This window comes from Myxine glutinosa, chromosome 2, assembly GCF_964187855.1.
Source record: "Myxine glutinosa chromosome 2, kmMyxGlut1.1, whole genome shotgun sequence".
NCBI lineage: Eukaryota > Metazoa > Chordata > Myxini > Myxiniformes > Myxinidae > Myxine > Myxine glutinosa.
The window spans coordinates 182,765,267-182,786,869 of record NC_136262.1 but is presented as its reverse complement, the minus strand read 5'-3'; the positions used below and the strand labels follow the sequence as shown (position 1 = coordinate 182,786,869).

The window sequence follows — 21,603 nt, the reverse complement described above, 5'->3', positions numbered from 1 at the left end:
TTCTTCTGTGCAGCACTTTCAGAGATAGAGGTGAAAAGTTTTTCAGTTTTCCAAAATGGCGGCTGATCCACGTGACCGATGACATCAATATTTTTTTCTCCACCAATTTATTCCTAGATGACGCTCAATTACATCTTGATCGGATGAAGTTTTGTACTTGTTGAATCATGATGTCATAATGGAGGCTCCTATAACATCATCATATTTTATTCCCCATGGAGAGTTCTTTACAATGAGCCACGTCTCAATTTTTTTTTCTATTCAGCGCTTTTGGAGATAGAGGTGCGAAGTTTTTCGGTTTTTCAAAGATGGCACCCATACCACGTGCCCTCTATCGTCATAATTATCATTTAAAAAATTCCACAGGTGGAGGTGCACCTATGGTGAAAATTTGTCAATCGGACCAACGGTTGCAGAGAAAATCATATTTATTCTGTGCGGACAAACAAACAGACAGACAAACGGACTCAAATGCAATACCCTCTCCTCCGGCGAGAGTAATAAAATATGACTAAATTGATGAAAAAGTAATGCCTCCGAGGAGTTTGTTAAAAAGTTTACAATTACCCATAGATGACACACAAAAAAAACAAAAAAACCACAAGCTCATTTTATGACGTTTACTCATTAAATAAACAGAGAAAGCACATTGTCAATAATGAAAATGAAATTTTCACAAAATTCAATAATGTGATGAAGCAGCAGAGACGAAGTGTTCCTTATTCAGTATCACAACAAAGAGAAAGTCAATAGCAGTTATGCACAAGTTTATTTGTTAAACATACCTTTGAGAAACAGCAAACTTCACAAATTTTATTTTTTAAATTTCAATAAAAGCAAAAAACAAGTCTTGCATAAAACATTTCAAATTCATTCCAATAAACAATCAATCAGTGTAAAAGAACAGGAGGCAAAAGGCCAATTTAAAATGCACCAACACCTCAAAGTGAGTTCAGAGAATCGATTGCAAAGTCAAAAGCTCAAAGAATAGGAAATCAAATCGAAATCGGTCTGAAGTCACATTTCAGACTTGTGTGGGGGAAGCTAAATGAAGGTGCTAAAATGTTTAAAAACCACTTGGTGGAAGTAGCGCAGAAGATCCACCTGGGTAGCTAAAAGGGCTACGGCGGATCCGGATCCGCAGAGGGAAGTGGACCCGTTCGTTTAGTCGTCGAATGAAATATTCAGAACAAAAACCGCTCGATCAAACCACCGAAAAGGCATTTCACAAGTTCACTTGGTGTCCGGACGGTTAAGCACATCGTCGGTACAAGAATTACGATGAAAAGTCAAAAAAAGAGCACTCCTCGAACATGCCGGCTGCAGCACAACTAACACGAGCTTCTAGGATACCTGCACCCGATAGACAGCGCGGACCACCGACGCACGGTAACATGCACTCAACCCTTTTGCACACAATAACCACACACGCAATCAACCTGTGATCGTTTCGATTCGAACGGAACGTTAAAATGCCTGAACCTCATCGACCCGGGTTAAAATGAGATCAAAAGCAAAGCACACTTGGCAAAAAGGAATAATGACGATAATAATATTATTATTATTATTATTATAATAAAATACAAGCCTTCGTACAACCCTTTCCCAAATGAATTACGGGACGTTTCACGTGTAATAGGCAGGTGAGCACCCGACGCATTGTGGAATCTGTGAGCATGAGGCTGTAATTCATGCGAGCTCATCTACTTCATCAACATTGGTAGAGGTGACGGGTTGAGAGACGCCTTACGACAGCAAGGCGACCGGACGAAGTTCAACACTGTATGCAAAAAATAAAGGAAGAAATAAACCGGCGTGCGCTCCTCACCTGCACAGAACGAATGAGTCCGAAGGCAAATGGAGCCATCGATGGAGGGAGAGCGAATTACAGGGTAAGGGGCAGTAAGGCAGCGGAGGGCTCTGCGCCTCCGATCTTCGGGTCAAACCCACGGTCGGCGACACGTCGGAGAGAGTTCGTACTCTGTTCGTAAAATGACCCAGATCCTCATGACGTCACGAGCACAAAGTGCACGAGACTTCCGACGAGGTTGCGATAGGTTTATGGCAACAACACCATTAATACGGCTCGAGTGAGTCCCGTCACCTTGTTCAGATCTTCTGGATCTTTTGTCCGGCAACGACGGGATTTTCACGTCGAATTTTGTCTGCGGCGGCAGAGCGGTAATCGAACGTGCAATTGTGCTCGTCCGAATAGCGATGGACACTGCAAAACAGCTGGCCACAGCGACACTCGAAGCCTGCACACAAGATCAGGAAATTTCGAACAATCAAAAAAAACCCAAAAAATAAAAATAAAAAACCATTAAAAACAAGTACATCAATTCACATGCTTTGTTAACGAGGTCAATTGTCTTTAATATGCTGGTAACCAAGGCCAATAACCACACGTTTCCTTCTATAATATCCACATGATCAAAATCAAGGCGGCAGCAAGTTCACATGCATGATCATATGATCACGTTATAATGTACCACTCAGGAAGCACGACGGATGTGCACGATCACATTACAATGTGCCGCTCTAAGCATGACGTGAAACATGTGCATTATCATGTTGCAATGTATCACTCTCGGTAAGCATGCCAGCGAGCACGTGCATGATCATGCCAAGAAGCACGATCATGTTACAATGTATCACTCGATAAGCGTGCCAGGAAGCATGTGCATGATCACATGTATGATCAAATGATCACATTAAGTTACAATGTATCACTCGATAAGCATGCCATGAAGCATGTGCATGATCACATGATCATGCTGCAATGCATCACGCGATAAGCGTGCCAGGAAGCAAGTGCATGATCACATAATCATGCTACAATGTATCACGCGATAAGCGTGCCAGGAAGCAAGTGCATGATCACATAATCATGCTACAATGTATCGCTCGTTAAGCATGGCATGAAGCATGTGCATGATAAAATGAAGTTACAATGCATCATTCGATAAGCATGCCATGAAGCATGCGCATGATCATGCCAAGAAGCACGAGCATGTTACAATGTATCACTCGATAAGCGTGCCAGGAAGCATGTGCATTGTGCATGATCAAATGATCACATCAAGTTACAATGTGTCACTCGATAAGCAATAAGCATGCCATGAAGCATGTGCATGATCACATGATCACGCCACGATGCATCACACGATAAGCGTGCCAGGAAGCAAGTGCATGATCACATAATCATGCTACAATGTATCACGCGATAAGCGTGCCATGAAGCAAGTGCATGATCACATAATCATGCTACAATGCATCGCTCGGTAAGCATGGCATGAAGCATGTGCATGATCACAATCATGCTACAATGTATCACGCGATAAGCGTGCGAGGAAGCAAGTGCATGATCACATGCATGATCAAATGATCACATGAAGTTACAATGTATCACTCGGTAAGCATGCCATGAGGCATGAGCATGATCACATGATCATGCTACAATGTATCATGCGAGAAGCGTGCCAGGAAGCAAGTGCATGATCACATAATCATGCTACAATGTATCACGCGATAAGCGTGCCAGGAAGGAAGTGCATGATCACATAATCATGCTACAATGTATCACGCAATAAGCGTGCCAAGAAGCAAGTGCATGATCACATAATCATGCTACAAAGTATCACGCGATAAGCGTGCCAGGAAGCAAGTGCATGATCACATAATCATGCTACAATGTATCACGCAATAAGCGTGCCAGGAAGCAAGTGCATGATCACATAATCATGCTACAATGTATCACGCGATCAGCATGGCATGAAGCAAGTGCATGATTATGTGATCATGTTACAATGCATCACCTGGAAAGCATGCCAAGAGGCACGTGCACATTCACCTCCACTCTCAGGCACTCAGTTATGGAACCACCTTTAGAGGCCATTTTTCCCGCAGAGCGGGGGTTTGCCTTTTTTGGGCACCGTGGTCCCCTTTTGGAAGCAATGTTTTATGGCCGGATGCCCTTCCTGCCGCCAACCCTGTTAGTCGCGTCTTTCGACACACAGGGAATTATCAGTGAACCGGTACTCAATTTGCCGACCTCAGAAGGATGACAGGCCGAGTCAACCCTCCTGGTGTTAATTCAGCGATCGACCGGGTTTCGAACCCGGGATCCTAGGATACCAAGTCGGCACCCTAACCGCTAAGCCAACACCAGGCTGCACTCAGTTATGGGTATTGGATAATTGTTTGCAATCGGATAAAACAAATACAGGTACTTCAAAAGAACATCTCTATCTACAGTGGAGAACATTAAATCTTTCTTCTCTTTTGAATCAAAACTTTCAAACTAGAGAGTTCATATTACAGAATACACCATGCAGTGTTCAAGTATAAACTTCAATCTTAATAAAATAATGATTTTAAAGATCGTTAAAAAAAATGCAGAAGTTTGGCGCCACTGAAACAGTCTTACACACCACCCTTATAAACTAATAAGACGACATTGAGTCACAATTTAAGAGATGGAGGCTTCAATGATCACCGTAGAACACAGCATCCAGCGGCATCGTACATAGCCACATTTAATGCCTCTTCTTCACCCCTCACATGTCACGCCCTCATGCTATATAGCGATATATAGCACGATTCTTGGAAGTATTGTGAAGGTGATTTGTGTTCTACAGTGTTCACATCAAATTGAATTTAAATAAAGGTTTAAAGAGATTTAACAGCGGAAAAATAAATTAATTCCGGGTTTGACCACCGTTTTACCCAGTGTCTATTACACCACCCTATCAAACACGTTACGTTATTCATACCTGTTATTTGTATCCTTTATGATGTCCTTAAAAACAGCAAGAGCAAGTTTCCTATTTGGAATGATTCTCAATTTTGTTTGATTGCCAGGCAGCCAGAGTGAAACAATACCAAAAGTCTAACAGCGGTGTAGCTGGGCTTGTAAAATATTATAAACCACAAAAACATTATGATTAGCTTTTTAAACAGTCGCTAATGCTGTTTATACCATTAAACAAAGAAATTTGGACGAATCCCGACATCCGTGAGGTAAGTTTTACTTACAGAACCGAGGGAGATCTACTGTAATCTATATATCCCACAAGGGTTGGGGGTGTGCTCATTTACCAAGCAGCTAGCTAGCGCTTGCCAAGCCAACCGTTCCTTAACGGTTTTGAATGTAGTGCTTGCTCGAATGCTTAAACCACTTGGCGATCTCTCCACCAGAACCTTGGTAAATGAACACACCCAATGTTCTTGAGACCCGACCATAGATCTAATGTAATCTATATACCCCAAAGAGGAATGACCCTTCCTACCACTCCCGTAGTGAAAGGGTGTACTTATAAATTAAAATGTTGTTCGGTGGAGTCAGCCATCGCAATGACATCATAGACGTAATGGACACAAAACTGATATAGTTTAACTTCCAGTAAGTGTGCAGTCACTACAAAGGGATTTTTTTTTTCTTTTTTTTTGTATACTGAATCGAGGCTCGTGAAAGAGCTAACATTTATTTCACAAACAAATCAACCAGACAAACAAAATATACAAAAAGAGGGAGCGGAAGACAAGATGGGGAGAGAAGGGGAAGCACACAACCACAACATTTGAGAGCAGGGAGAAGTGTGGGAGGGAGAGGGCTTGGGGGGAGGAGGCATGGGAAGGGGGGGGGGAGGGAAGAGGTATAAAACACAAGAGGACCGAAATTAGCGGGGGTAGAAAAGATCAAGGTTTTGGATGGGGGAGGATAAGAGATGGTGGTGAACAGCTGTTTTAAAGACCTGGAGGGTGGAGTGGGATTGAAGAGAGTGAGGGAGTTTGTTCCAGAGGTGGGAGAAAAGAGGAATGAAGGAGTGAAGGTGAGCAGAAAGTCTTGATTTTGGCAGTTTAACCATAAGAGGGTTGCAGGCAGATCTTGTGCGACCTGTAGGAATATTTGGGGGACAGAGCCCAGAGAGAGCTGGGGGGGCAAGGCCAGAGAGGAGTCGGTAGAAGACAGAAAGACCACCAACCTGCCTGCGGTGAGTGAGTGAAAGGCCCTTGGAGTTAGCTTCATCGCGGGAGATTCCAATGATTCTGAACGCTTTGGTTCCAACAGCGTGAAGACGAGCTAGGTGTGAGGCAGGAGCACCAGACCAGAGGGGAGAGCAGTATTCCATAGAGCTGCGGATGAAAGCCTTGTATGTGGTGAGGAGCTCAGGTGTGCCAAGGAAGGACTTCGCACGACGGAGGATGCCCAGTCGGCGACTGGCTTTGGAGGCCAGATTTGAAATGTGGTTTTCCCAGGAAAGATCATGGCAAATAGTGAGACCCAAAAGCTTGAGTGACAGAACTTCTTGGAGAGGATTATTCAGAAAGTGGATGGGAGGGTTGTCCAGTCGGTCTTTTCGGAGAGACATCGTAAGAGTGTGAGATTTATCAGGATTGAAAGACATGTTCCATTTGTTTGCCCAGTCTGTGATTTTGTCCAGGTCTGCAGAGAGTGAGGAGGCTGCAGACTGCCGATCTGAGGGATGAGGAATGGAGCGACAGAGAGTAGAGTCGTCAGCAAAGAGATAGAGAGGATTTTCAAGAGAGTCAGAGAGATCATTGATGAAGACCAGAAAAAGCACAGGGCCCAGAACACTACCTTGGGGAACTCCAGCCTGAACAGGAAGAGGAGATGAGAGAAACCCATTCAGGGCCACACGTTGACTACGACCAGAGAGGAAGTCCGCCAGCCATGTGTGGAGATTTCCATGGATACCAAAGGAGGAGAGTTTGGTGAGCAGAGCAGGGTGCCAGACCGTATCGAAGGCACGTGAAATGTCAAGGGAGACAGCTCTAATTTCCTGTTTGGCGTTGAGGACCTCCATCCATTGTTGAGAAAGCAGAAGCAGCATGTCCAGAGTAGAGTGACCAGGTCTGAAACCAAATTGATGATCAGAGATCAAGCCATTGGAGAAGAGGAAAGATTTCATATCTGAAGCAATGATGGATTCCATGACTTTGCTGATAATTGGGAGAAGGCTGATTGGTCTGTAGTTGCTAGGATCTGTTTTTGCACCTTTTTTGTGCAAAGCGGTGATGTTGGCTGATTTACAATTAGTGTTACGATTAGATTTACTATTTTAGGTGTCGGGTCACCAGTTTAGGAGTCGTGGACGGCAAGAGAACGAGGCCATTTGGTTGAGTTCAAAGCATGTTTATTCGTACAGAACCCAGCACACTCTGTAAAGCCCGTTTATCGGGCAGCAATATATATACACAAAGAATTAAGTTAAGCACCCCCCCCGTTTTTTTACAACCTCGCACATTACAAGTTTGTTGTCGTCAAAACAGTGTAATATACCCATGTTATTGCTATATTTTCTGGAGAAGTGATATTATGGTCACATAAAAACATAACAATCATGCCGTTTTCAATATTTTATTCAGAATAATTTAAGGTGAAATTTTTTGGGAATTTTAGGCATATTTTCACCTCAATTTAAGTTTGGAGCTATAGGTCCATCACGGACAGTGTGGATGACGTTTATGTTTTCTAACGTACAGTCATTGTTCTGAGAAGACCTCTAGCGATCTTTGCGTCAATAACGTGTGTAGGACCCACGTGATCGGATCACTGACTCAACCAATCACTTTTTTTCACTTTGATCACTCAATTTCATCAATGGATAATTGCTAATGTCATACCAATCATTATTTGATCTCACATACCTTAGAATATATGCCAATGTATACATATACACAAAGAATATATATTAGGGGGTGCTTACCTTAATTCGTTGTGTAGGGGTGCTTAACTTAATTCTTTGTGTATATATATACACAATCTAACGCGGCGAGAGTGGGCGTGCCCGGGCGGCCCAGGCGAGCCCGGGAAAGGCAAGTCTGGACATGCCCGGGAAAGGCGAGACTGAGCGTCTCCGGGCGGTCTGGGCGAGCCCGGGAAAGGCAAGTCTGGACATGCCCGGGAAAGGCGAGACTGGGCGTCTCCGGGCGGTCTGGGCGAGCCCGGGAAAGGCGAGTCCGAGCATCTCCGGGCGGTCTGGGCGAGCCCGGCACAGCGATCGCTCCGTGGTTGCGTCCTCGGCAGGTGTAAGGCGATTGTGTATGTTCAGCGGCAACCGCTACACTATAATATTAACGTTACGTTATCATTATTTCGAAAATGATATTACTATCAAAAACCGAGGTGAATGCCTTACTTCCTCGGTTATTAATATTAGTGCCCAACACCGCTCCTCATTGATCACGAACCATACACTGCTTCAATCCATTAACCTTCCATTCACGACATTGGCATTAAAGTATTATGGTTATATTTACTATATTATTATTATTATCACAAAAACGATACTACTGAAATAATGCACTACTATATTAACAAACCTGGGCTTAATTTGTCTGAAGCGGTCTGAAGGTGAAGCATAACGCCTAAGGCCTATACGTACCGTACCGTATTGTTGGAAGAGACGTAATGCCGTTACGTCTTTGTGTTTCACACTGAATGAAAAACGTAAAGGTAGAGCATGGTGATTGTGATATATGTCAGGTTCGACGATATGTTCAGCATGAACGGCATATAAATCAAAATGGCGGAGCGTGGAGAGTCAGCCGCTGTACTGCCGTAATGACATCAGACGTAATCACATCACCCTGTCATGTGACCAGATCCTCAGCTCTGATTGGTATACGTTTGAGGGGGCATACATACATACATACGGATGGACAAACACTGTTCTAGACTGCTTAGCCCCATGGGCTATGCCATAAAAAAAGTTCTCACTCCTCTCTGCACATGTGTGATCAGGATGAATTCAGTCAAAGTACGGTAAAACGAGAAAGTAGTCTTCTTTTTATATTGATGTTCCGATTCGTGTTCAAAATATAACAATCAATTTAAATAAGTTGTTCATCGAAAATAAACTGATCAGACAGACGGACATGACCAAATTGCTGAACCACGCCTTTCGCTTCACACTGCACGGGGTAATAAATAAATAAATAAAATAAAACACCATTTTTGCACAAGTAAGTCTTTTCCTCACAAATTCAATCATTTATCGACTAGTATTGCCGGTTTCTAAAGTATATAAACATTGAAAAGATGTCAATTATAATTCCACAACACCCTGTACTTAACTTATCTTAACAACAAACCCCTCCCCAAAAAACATGTTTACCTAAACTTCTAAAGTAATAACTTTATTAACTTGTAAGCAATTGATAGATTTTCCTTCTGCACCGTTAATCAGCTGGGCTCCGTTCCTCCTGGAGGTTTTGAGCCTTTCATCACAGAATCTCTCCAAACGGTGGGTCCACAACCTCAGCCGTGTCCAGACGGCCAGTAAACCCGGCAATGCAACCTCACCATTGAAACCTTCTACTTGTAGCTTATCCTGGAGATGTTGTTACTTTCCTCTCTCGAGCGTGTACGTGATGCACACATAGACAGATTGGTTTGGCAGCTGAAGTTTAATTTTGAATGGAGCATTACGCAGATTGTCATGTTTGTGCTTCTCAAGTCCTCACTCAAAATGAGCTAAGCAATATTTTATATAAAAGTGTTGATTTAAAACGGAGTGTATTAGACTCGAAAAAATTGGACTCGCACATCTGCTAAGTTAAGCACCAAGCTCTCGAATCTCAAGGATTAGTCAAGAGTCATGTAAGGCCGATGATCCTCAGGCGTACCGTACCCCAAGAGCATTTTTGCATAATTACACATCACAAACATATTTTTTTCTTGAACAAAACATCAGAGGTGCCCGTTTTCATGCTCTTATATACTATAGGATCACCAAGTAAAATAATTTTGGATGCAAATTCAAGTAAAACCGAATCCAATCAAAGCAAGTCACCAAAAACAGATAGATGGGATCTTACCGGTGAGGCCGACCTTCTTGCGACACATGGAGCAGCGATTTGCCCTGGACTTGATTTTTTCACTTTGCTCTGTGACATCGGCAGCTACTGCAACCTGTGCTCCTGGGGACGCCGCTGGGAATGAAATGAGGGCTCAAATTAACAAGGTCCAAAGCAAAATACAACTGCAACCAATACAGGACACCTTAACTTCATTTCCATGATCACAACCCAGATAGAGAGACCGAGTATTTCAAAAGCTGATTCAACTTGACATCGACCAGGTGATCATTCCTACCATTTGCAGATTTCTTTCCGATTGCTTTCAGACTCTGCATTACAACAGTGGCCACATCGTCATCCCAGATTTTGATGTGCGGTGTCCCGGATTGACACAATTGTGCGGACTGCGCAGCGGATAGTTGGTGGTGGACTGCTGAATGTGCAGTCCTTGTGTAACAGTCAGGTAATTGGCAGAGCTGTTGATATAATTTGGGACCAATATCAGCCGGCAAATCTGCTTTTTCAGTTTCTTCCTTCTGGGAAGCGTTATCACTCTTTTGGGACCCGATCTAAACGTTTCCTCAAAAGTTTTTATCCAGTGACAGTACGTATGACATATGGAAAATGAATGAATGATTTACTTGTACTTGCACTTGTATTTGTACTTGCATTTATTTTGTTGTTGGTAGTTATCAGACCAGACCTCTGACCCTCATCCTCTAACCCTGAGTCCTTCCCCCTCACAGTGTGTACCCCGATATAGAATAGGTACACCGTATTCCTGCGCATCGTAAGAGGCGACCAAGGGTTGGCGTCAGGAAGGGCATCCGGCCATAAAAACATTGCCTCAAACAGGGAACCATGATTGTCATGGGGCCCGCAAGGCTAACCCCCGCTCTCGTGGGGAAAATGGCCTTAAAACGATCATTCATTCATTCATTCATTCCGTTATCATTGGTAAGAACCTTTTTGTTTATTTCTTTCCTTTTTGTGGCACCAATATTAAAACAAATGTCATTGTATATTTTATACATATGACAATAAACTTGATTTGATCGATTTGACTTATGGAGGACACTGTATCCAGCGAGCGCTTTTGATGGCTGTGTGTGGTTTCTTTCTCAGCAGGTCTCAAGCAAAAGCCAAAAGTAAAAGTCGCAAATATTGGCCGACGACAATCCTAATTATTATCTGGCATCTTTTAAAAGCATAAAGGTGGCACAGGAGAAGAGGAGATCACAAAGGGTGAAAATGAGACATGTATCACCTATTCGCCACAAGCTCACATCCAAGGTATATACCGCCCACCCATAGTCACACTCTCAGGCCTTATGGCACGTCAAACCACAGGTTCAACACGCCAATCTGGGCTTGCTTGTCAAATTCATGGTCTGAGGTGCATTCCCAGGCCCAAGACCTTGAATGAGTCTCGTGTCCTGGCAATAATTTCACGTTTCATCTTTTGCAAACTCTCACACAATCAATCAATATCAATCTCTCTGATTCTCTCCCTGTCTGACTCTCGACCCCTTCGCCCTCTCCCCTCTCTTTCTCCCTCATCCTCTCTCTTTCTTTCTCCCTCGCCCTCTTCCTCTCTCTTTCTCCCTCGCCCTCTTCCTCTCTCTTTTTCCCTCACCCTTTCTCTTCGTCTACCTCCCTCACCCCCTCTCTCTCGCCCTTGCCCCTCTCTCTCTCCTCAGACCCTCACCTCCTCCCTCATTCTCCCTCTCCCGCCCCCTCTGACTCCTGCCCCCTCTCTCTGACTCTGCCCCTCCCTGCATCTGACTAGCTCTCTCCCTTCCTCTGAATCCTTCCTACCCTCTGACTCTGTTCAACCCACTCAGTGCTTTTAAAAGAAACCAAAAAATTTAGAATTATCGTAAGCCAAACAATGGTGCATTTCTTTTCAATTTCACTCACTGTACAAGCCCACAAGAGGGCCCACATCCCATCCATCACCTGTCTGTTCACTTTGGCAAAAGGTCAACACACCAGGAGCTTACTTTGATAGCCGAAACTGGGATGTGTAAATTACATGGAAATCGAGTTTCGAGGCAGATTGGTTTTCATACCGGGTTCAGGGATGCAGGAAACAAGGCGTTTTAACAGATTACACATCGATATCTGCATTAGAGCAAAATGATCAGTGAAGCAGGCCATATAACCAATACTTCCAGGGAGAATAGGGAAATGTCGTTTTTACACTCGCATCAGTTCAAACGTTTGGGTATCCTTAAGTATACAGATAATAAAACAATGCCATGCACAACCAGATAGATGTTTGATGTGTACAATATTTATACAGTATTTATAGAAATGCAAACACCAACTACAAACAAATTAACCATGTCTGTTTCTAAGTTGCACATCTGTCAGTTGTGTTCTACTCCATTTTCATGATGCCAAACCTTCCATCCTCTACGTCTCAAAACATAGACATTCATCCTCAGCAAGGCTCACGCCCCATGTGTAGGGACGATGGCGTACCTGCCATTTCCTACAATCTGGGAATGGTCTCTGCAATATTCAAGTCCAACTACACTCCTCCCCCAGAAGCCCGAAATTCACCACTGCATAAAACTATACACCAACTCAATAGAGTTATGATATCCCACCATGATACCACAACTACTATGCCAACCCAAATTAAAATTGTGCACAAAGTTGAACTTTGAAGAGCATACCGACGGCTTGGCATGCATCATCGGCACCGCTGTCCTCACTCAGAGTCATGGCTGTCATTCGCAAAGAATCGGGAGAAGGAGGGCTCCTGACACTGCTTGGAGAGAATAAAACAAAGCACAAAGGCACGTGTTAGGTGATGAAGAAGAACAAACAATATCACTGTATTCAAAGCAAATTATAATGAGATGCAGTCAGTGATTAGGAAGGCCCAGCAAAGCAGAATCAACAAGAAAGGATATTCATCATCACACCCCCACTCCAATAATTAATATACAAGTTAAAATTAAATGATTTAAAAAAAAAAAAAAAAAAATTGCAAATAAATAAACCTATGTTTTGAATTTGACTTTTTTTGAAATTTGTTTTTTATGAAATTTATTTTATGAAATTTTATTAATTATGAATTTATGAAATTTATTTATGAATTATTATTATTTATAATATTATGAAAATTATTTATGAATTTATGAAATTTATAAAATTTTATGAAATTTGTTTTTGAATTATGAATAAATAAATAAACCTGTAAACCTATTATTACCAAATAATAATAAGTGCTCATAAAGCAGGTGTGTGCATGCATATGATGATGATGATGATGACGATGATGATGACGTGTTTGACTTGTCATTACAAACAACAACACAGCGCATCTTTGCAGCAAAACGAAACAAGCTTCAAAACAACCAGGGCAACATTTGGAATGATTTCCAGAAGATGATTCGGCATTTCATAGCTTAATCGCCAAAAAAAAAAAAAAAGAACAACTACTAAAAAGAACAAGCAGTTCAGAACCATCAGGTGCATGTAAACAAGAATCAGATCGTGAGCTCGGTACCCGACCAGTTTGCGCTGGGAGCAGCACATGCCTACGACAAGTAGGTAAGCTTAATTATACGTGTACACCTGCAGCAGGAGTGCTGCTCTTGGTGAAAAACAATACCTTGATAATGCAGTTGGCAAGCCTGAACATGATAATGTAGTTTCAGTGCTAGATGGAGAAGAGGTTCCGACAGCACCATCTGTACCAAAGTCAGCTGTACCTATACAGGAGTGAGAAATTAAGGTCATACAGGAGAAAATAGAAGAAACATTCCCAATAATCAATCTAGTAAACCAACATTCCCAAGAAAGCAACTTCCTCAGTCTGTTCAATCTCATTCTTCCTTCCAGAGCTTCAAGATGACTGTGAACCTCCTCCACAAGTCATCCCCCCATGCTCATGACCATTTTTTAAATCTTCATTCAGCAATGTAGCCCGAACCCTTTATAGGTTTATAATCTCCAACCCCACGTCCCCTTGCTTATATGCGAAGTACAGGGTGTCCTCGCTTAACGTCGTCCCAGTTAACGTTGTTTCGTTATAACGTCTATACTAATTAGATACCAAGGCTTCACAGAACGTCGTGATTATTTACCTATAACTCACTATTACGTCGTTGGTTATAGAAATGTCTGGGAACGTCAAGGGCACAGTGGCGAAACTACAACGTGATACTTGAGAACAACTGAAGGAATTTAAACAAAAGGGGGAATGCCAATAGAAGGCGTAGGGAGAAGGTAGACAGAGACGGACAAAAAGGGATGCAGGTAACAATGAGGGTTCGGGGAGAGTGCAAGGAGTGGACAAGATGGATACACAAGCAAGCTTTTGGGAGGGATCAGAGGGGTTTAACGGGCATATAAAACATCATGGCTTTGGATGAGGGATGACCTGAGATGGTGGTGAACAGCTGTCTTGAAGAATAATGAGATCAAAGAGAGTGTGGAATGCAGTTCCACATGCAGGAAAAGAGGAATAAATGATGGGGGTCAGCAGTGGTTCTGGATTTAGGGGGTTTCACGAGGAGGGGTTGGTGGTGGACCGCATGTGTCCTGCAGATACTTGTCCAACAATGTTGTAGGCACTCAACTTGGGTTACAGGTGAGACACCATTTTTGTGCATAAAGATTTGATCATGGCAAGGCCTATGTTCCAGAAATCAAAAAGTAAGCAAATTGATAATCTCGTGTTTTTTCCTGGAATACGGGTACATTCACCTTTTCTCACTGACATTTATAACAGTTAAATATCATGAATCTACATAACTTGCTGTCGTCAACTACCACTGATCAATATTATCCAATCAGGGAACACGTTTTATAACCATACAAGTGAGTTGTTGCTGTTGAGAAAACACCCGGATGCAGAGCCAGAGCATCATTGCAAAAGGTGATAAAATCGATTTATTCAAACTAATCAGAGTTGCATTCTCATTTGAAATCATCAACCACAGAAAGTTGTGAGCGATTGCTTGGGTGAAAGTAAAAAAAGAAGAGGCAAATCCTTAAACCCAAGATATTAATTGAACAGCAACAACTACAACTCAACCATTTTGTACTTTACATTTTTTTAAGGATTGTGATCATCGATCATGTTAATGGGGTTCATTTAGTGTTGCAATTCCCCATGTTTCCATCTGATTTGCATAACCATGATTCAAATCGTCAGAAAACCGGTTTTATAAAGCAATGATTCAACGTACAAGTTATTAAAGTGTGATAGGCCTGGGTCCATGGAAAATGTTGGAACAATGGCCGGTGACAAGAAGATGTGAAATCTGATGTACTAAGGAAAGGCAAACAACCCCAGTGGGCAACTCTCAAAACTGCTGGGGGGAGGGGGGGGGATGGATTTAAGTGTGTTTGCTCGAGTTTGAGCTAAAGGGGTTTTTTTAATAAAGGTTTTTTGTTGGAGCTTAAAGGGTTTTAAAAAAAATAGAATATAAGGAATCTTTTAAAGTAGATTTGAAAGTTTTTTTTTTTTTTAAATAAAAAAATCAAAAGGCTTTTTCATAAATAAAAAAAAGAAAATGAACAAAAAAAAAAAAGAATACGGCTTAAAAAAACGTTTAAGGATTGTATTAAATAGAGTTTAAGGTTTAAAAAATACAGTAAGTGTTTTAAGTAAAGTTTAAGGGTTGTTTTAAAATCGAGATAAAGGTTTTTTTTATTTATAAAAAGTTTAGGGTTTTTTTTTTCAATTAAATAAAAAGTTTAAAGGTTTTATTTAATACAGTTTAAAGTTAAAAAAAAAAAACACAGCAAGGGTTTTAAAATACAACTAGAATATAAGATCCGTCGCTTCGCTGATGGAAATACCAATCTTTGCTGCGATGGCTAATCTATGGGGGAAGAAAAAAAAATAAAAAAAGGATTCCTGGGAGATCCTGCTCTCCGTGCAGGGATAACAAACACGTGTTGGCATTTGAAGTTCACACACGTGTCCATGTACCCATTAAAAAAAAAATCTTTTCGCTGGGATAGCGATAGTGTTGTGCAATACAACGCCACTAATTGATATGACTAATTCTCGGTATCACAATGAAAATAATCTTACCGCACATGGGAGCTATCAATTTCTGGGACATTTTTGTGCATCCTTTCAACGAGTAATGGACCACAGCAAACTGCCTGCCCAGGTGCTATCGAGTTCATTACGCACACAAAAAGCACCATATATGACAATGATTGATTTTTTTGGTTAGTTTTTGTATACATAGTCAAGGCTCGTGGAAGAGCTGATAATTTCTCTCGGAAAGACAAGGCCTGTGAGTTTCCTAGAAGGTGCCAAATTCTTTCAATGAGTAATTGACCACATTGCTAGAAGGTGGGTGCCAAATTTGTACATTATGTATATCTGAGTTTGCTGTTGAAAGATACGATTCCAACTTTCCCAAGTTCGATGTTCGGTCTGTGCGTTTTCATTTCTCAGTCTACTTTCAAACTTTTACAATTCAATTTAGATTTTGTTTTTGCCCCCTTTGCCATTCTACCATGACGTCGTCCCTGCCTACACCCCAAATTGTACCGCAATACCACCGTTTAGAGGCCATTTTTCCCCGCAAAGCGGGGGTTGGCCTTTTTCGGGGACCGTGGTTGTTGTTGTTTTTGGTCCCCTTTTTTGAAGCACAATGAAGCACAAGCACAATGAAGCAAAAAAGCACAATTTTTTTGTACCGCAATGCACCACAATATTTAACACTCTATGCTGGGTATTTCTTTGCAAGGTGCATGTGTGTCATGCTAACTGCATGAGGCAAACATGCACTCCTGGGGCCCTGAAAAACACTCTGTAGATCCTTCTAAGTTCCTCAAACTCGAAACATACCACAACCCCCTGCAGACACACTGCTCTGTATCAGTTGCAATAAATATATATTTTTAACGTAAAAGGCTCCAGTCATGGACTGCATAGTCCTCATTGGGGCCAAGCCTTAATAGTCCAAGCCATTTAGTCCAAATATGGGGCCAGATAGGAAAAAACTGCAACACTACATATCAGTGCGAAATTGTATGCAGTAATATATACCAGATAACATATCAAAAGTCTAAAGCTCTAAAAATATGGGGTGTCTGTCAAAATCACTGGTACATGGACCTCCCTTTTCATCCTTTTGCGGTACGATTTGTTCACATTTTGCGATACATTCCGAGCACATGGTATATAATTATACTTTTAATATCAGGAATTACAGCATGTTACAGCCCCAGTACGGCCCGTACGGAACAAAAAAATAAGCACGTAAACAAAATTCCCAATAGCTAAATACTGATCACTGATATGCAAATACATGAATCACTTGTCATGACTGTTTCAGAATTATGGCACATTTTGTTGATTAAAATCACAAACTCATAATAAAATCACATATAGAGAAACTAATAATACTGACTCATAAAATACTGTCGGAAGTCAAGGATTCGCTTAAAAGTAAAAAAATGTCCACAATTAACTAATTCAGCTGCATGTAACAGTCTATAACAACAGTCCACTACCTAATCATCATTTTCCTCGTCATCGTCGTCGCTGAAACTGTCCAGGACGGAGTTGGTGCAGCCAGATCCACGGCACTGACCACAAGCAGGAGAACACTCCAAGTTGTTCTTGCGGCATGTACACCGTGCGGAACCACAATCGGTCGAACAGTTGCACCGGATAACATTCAACAAATCCTGAGGTGCTGGAGGGAGGTCGGTCATAACAGGAACAAGATTGCCGTCGCTCATTCTCCAGCCCCAATCCACTGGTTGTAGGCTGTTGTTTCCTTTCCACTGCTGTATTTGCAGATACACCCGTCTGCTGTGATATCTCGCTGCAGCAGATGTGGGCGGTAAGGTCTGTGGGAGTATCTTCGAAGTTTTGACTGCGACCTGTTCACAAAACCGCTTGTACCTGAGGGAATCCAAACTTTCATCAGGTTTACCCTTGTAGAGACACACGAGTGCTATCTCTCCTGCAGCCTCGACCACATCTGGTGATGCATCCTCAGCCAAGAACTGTTGGGATTGAGTTTGGAAGAGTGTGCTCATCATGAATTTCTTCAGTGACGCTCCTTTGCCAAGGCCGTACAGTCGAGACGTCGTGTCACATCCCAATACTGCGTGTATGAATAGGATGCTTTCACACACAGCTGCACCTAGCTGACGTTTCATGGACTTCACATTCCAGATGTGGTTTGGTTTTGTAGTGGATTTTGCCTGACTATACATAAACAAGTCGTGTGCTTCTAGGTTTGCGTAGAAGCAGAGTAGGACGATCAGATCTGTGTCTTCTCCTATAAGGGCTGTGTTCCTCATGTTCGCCGAACTGACTGCGGTCTGGACGATTAGCAGGTCAGCATCTTCCTGGGAATGATGGGTCTGGCATCCAGAAAGCCGGAGGTATCTGCTCAACATGTTGATGAAGTTCTGTTTGTTGTTGAGGTTTCCCAGGAAGATGTCTTTCTTCATGGTCAACTTCATGTCATCAGTGAAAGTCACTTCTGGTCCACCTCTACCTGCTGCTCGCCTCTGGTGGGTCATGTGCTTGGTTGATTGACCAAGATATCCATCAAATATTACGATGGCCTTTCCGTACTTTCTTGTAACATAGTCACAGTGGAGCATGCAGATCTCTCGATATGTTGGTGAACCACGTGGCCATGGTATACGGTGCAGCAGACTTCCACCATCCAAGACATACTGGATTTCGCTGATTGACTCTATGGTACCTGGTTCAAGTTTAGACCAGATAGCATCTCCGAGTACGGACTTCTGGGCTTCACGTAGCATCAGCTTTTCATCAAACAGCGCAGGTGGATGAGGGCATAACTCAAAGCGAAACATCTCTTCCTTATCTTCAGCAGATTTTGAGATGATGATGAGACGCTGGAATAGCAGTTCTGGGTCTATCTGTACCTGGTCTTTACCAACTCGCACAGATGATCTGGCCTTCAGAAATGTGGTGGCTTGGTCTTTGCGATTGAACGTGTAGTGGACAACTGACTGATTTGTCATGGAGTGCATGATCTTGTCTCCAATGAGCTTGGCATTGTCAACATCAACCTTACTGCCAGCGTTGACACCAGTCATTATGTTCCTGAGGGATGGATGACACTTGAAAGGATTTCTGTCAACTAGAGCGACCTGTAGTGTACTTGTATCTTGCATGTCGCGATGCTGCCTGGTTTTGCCCATCTCTTTGTTCTGTTCACCTGTGCTGTACTTCACTCCAGTGAGCTCTTGCATCGATCTGTTCGTCTCCGAACAAGCCGGCATGGACAAAAGCCACGTTAACCGTTGTTGCTCTGTCATTCCTCTTCCTCTTGTTAACCCCCCGCTGGTCTTCATACTTCTCATGAGTACTTGCTCAATCATCAGGTCTGAGGAAATTCCAGCCCAAGCTCTACTACTTCTTCGGGCGACATGGAAGCCCTGAGTAAACTTACGGTGCACATCTGGATAGTCCTGTTCTAAGCTGTGCATTATTTGCAGGTAAATCCTGGCACACTTAGCATAGAGTGAATGACCTGAGGCTGCTACATATGGTAACATATCAGATCAAGCTTCGAGGTGCAGGGACCAGTTTCCCATACGCCCGGCTTTGATGAATTTTCTTAAGATCTTCACCATATCCATATACTGTAACCACAGTTTCACCGTTCGGTCTTTGGTCAATGATTCTGTCTGTGTTTGAAAGACTTTGCTGATCTTGTCAAGGATTGGATCACTTGCTACATCGTTGGAAGATCGTGTGCCTTTCATCAACGCATCATACAGGGTCCTTGCTTTACTCACATCTGGATGAATCACATCATCATCGGCCAAGCCACTCATTGCATCTTCATCCCGAACTGGCAAGTCTTCTGCAGTTCTGTATTGTGTTCCTCCAAGAGGATCAGACAGGAGGAGTGCATTCAGGACAGCATCCAGGAGGATGTGTGCCCGTACAGCCCTGGAAATTGCTTTTCCTGTTAGGATGTGATCCACTGCATTTGGTGCGTATATGAGTTCTAGCAGCTCCTTCAACCCAGAACCACCCATGAGGTGCCCTATGCTGCCAAGGAAGCTCATTTCCATATGAAAGGCACCTAGCCTTACCACAATATGTCGCATGGGGCTTCCATCTGGCTCCGAGAGAATGATCGACAATGCCTTCCACCATAGTGGCTGATCAAAGGTGATGATGGTAGGTACATCATGTTGTTTAGCATGTTGCGCAATGTAGTTGAGAGTGGAGTAGATGCATGTAGTGTCGCTCGAGCTCAAATCAATCATTGGGAGAAACAGGACAGACGATTTTGAATGCTGGACACCACGATGTAAGAGTTGCATCATCCCGGACCATGCAGGTCTTGGTATCTTGAACAGCAGTGACGTCTTCCACAGTACATCAAGGTTGGCTGTGGGATCATGGGCTCTCATGATAGGCACGCTCCCATAAGTCAAGGTTGCAAGTGCCTGGTCATCAGCTCTATGGTACTGTATCTGGATTCTTCCAGTTGTTTCTATGTCGCTGGCAGTGACCTGAGCTCTAGGAATCGGATGTCCTTGTGTTGTTCCAGGGGTAATCATGGCTATTATCCCCATGCCATGGAAGGTGTTGTGTCCGTCTAAGGTTCTAATGTTGTGGTCGACGTTGTCAGCTGCATATTGAACAAATTCTCCCTTGTGGTTGGGTATGTCCGTACCCTGGTATACAGCTGCATTTTGGTTGAAACGTGTGACTTCCTTGTATGAGCTGCAGTACCCATGTGCATGCAGTGAATCAATAAGGAAACGAGAGGCGAAATGGTGCTGCAGCTGCACCCCTAGTGCAATTTGCAGTGGAGCAATCAGGACACGTGGTCGTGCAGCTTGCATTATAGCCTGACCAATTGAAGCTATCTTCAGCTCTACATCTTTTGCCTTCAAGATCTTTCCAAGAAAAATCTTCAGAGTATCAGGAAGAAAGTTGAGGCTGGCGTCTTTGAACTCAAAGTCTTCCGATGTTGGGTATGTTTCATTCCCTGTTTCCACTTGCTTTATGTCATCCAGTATGAATTTAGCGGCAGCTTCCAGGATTATTTTCTTCTGAATCATAGGATCCTTAGACCGGTTTGCATGAAACTCCAAAAGTACACTGTCAGCTGTTTGCCTCATCGTTGCAACATTCGATTTGCCATTAACTGTTGTGACAATGACTCTGTCACCAAAGTGTTCAATCAGTCTGTCTTTCATATATCTTTGAGAATAGGACTCGGCATTTGAGTCAGCAAGATACTCGGCCATTTTGTCCACCAGATCAGAGATTGTGTTTTGTTCGTCGTCATTTTCCTCAAGGAATTCAGTCACCTTTATAAATGCCTGACATCTGTCATCCAGAGCAGGACGACCGCCTTCGTGTGGTGATTTGTATCGTCTACCCAATTTCTGTTTCTTCTGTACTGTTTCATTATGTACAAAATTCAGAGGGATCAGTTTCCCTGTCCGGAAATTTGAACTGCATACCTGGTGATACACGGCATCTGCCGCTGGAAGGTCACACACAATGAGCAGTCGAGCCCGAACAGTATCGGCCCATGCATCGTTCCTTGTTGAGCACTTTTGCAGAAGACTATCTTTACATTCTGTAAATGTGATAGAGTGGACATCTCCTTGTTGTTTCCTGTTATCAAAGTTCACCTTTGTACCACAGAAGAGGCAATCTGCTTTGAAGTTGAAGGCTTCCTCTGCTGATCGGAGCGATACACTTGGGCCTGGTCTGTGTGTATCTCTGATACTCTGTGCTACCTTTATTGGATTGCAGTA

The 21,603-nt window shown here is 42.8% G+C and overlaps 1 protein-coding gene across 5 annotated transcripts in view; it reads right to left on the bottom strand.

Annotated features, from left to right (window-relative positions):
- Nucleotides 1–410: 410 nt before the first annotated feature.
- LOC137421018 (AN1-type zinc finger protein 5) overlaps nt 411–21,603 on the bottom strand; it is a 59,234-nt gene continuing 38,041 nt past the window's right edge. For 3 of the 5 annotated variants that reach the window (XM_068106659.2, XM_068106657.2, XM_068106660.2), the window contains 4 exons: nt 13,457–13,556; nt 12,513–12,607; nt 9,847–9,960; nt 411–2,258 (listed from right to left, as the gene is read on the bottom strand). In XM_068106659.2, the coding sequence (XP_067962760.2) occupies nt 2,110–2,258; nt 9,847–9,960; nt 12,513–12,607; nt 13,457–13,556 (458 nt within the window). In that variant the 3' untranslated portion in view covers nt 411–2,109. The remainder of the gene's footprint in view (nt 2,259–9,846; nt 9,961–12,512; nt 12,608–13,456; nt 13,557–21,603) is intronic. The other 2 variants (XM_078772030.1, XM_068106661.2) reach the window with 1 other exon arrangement.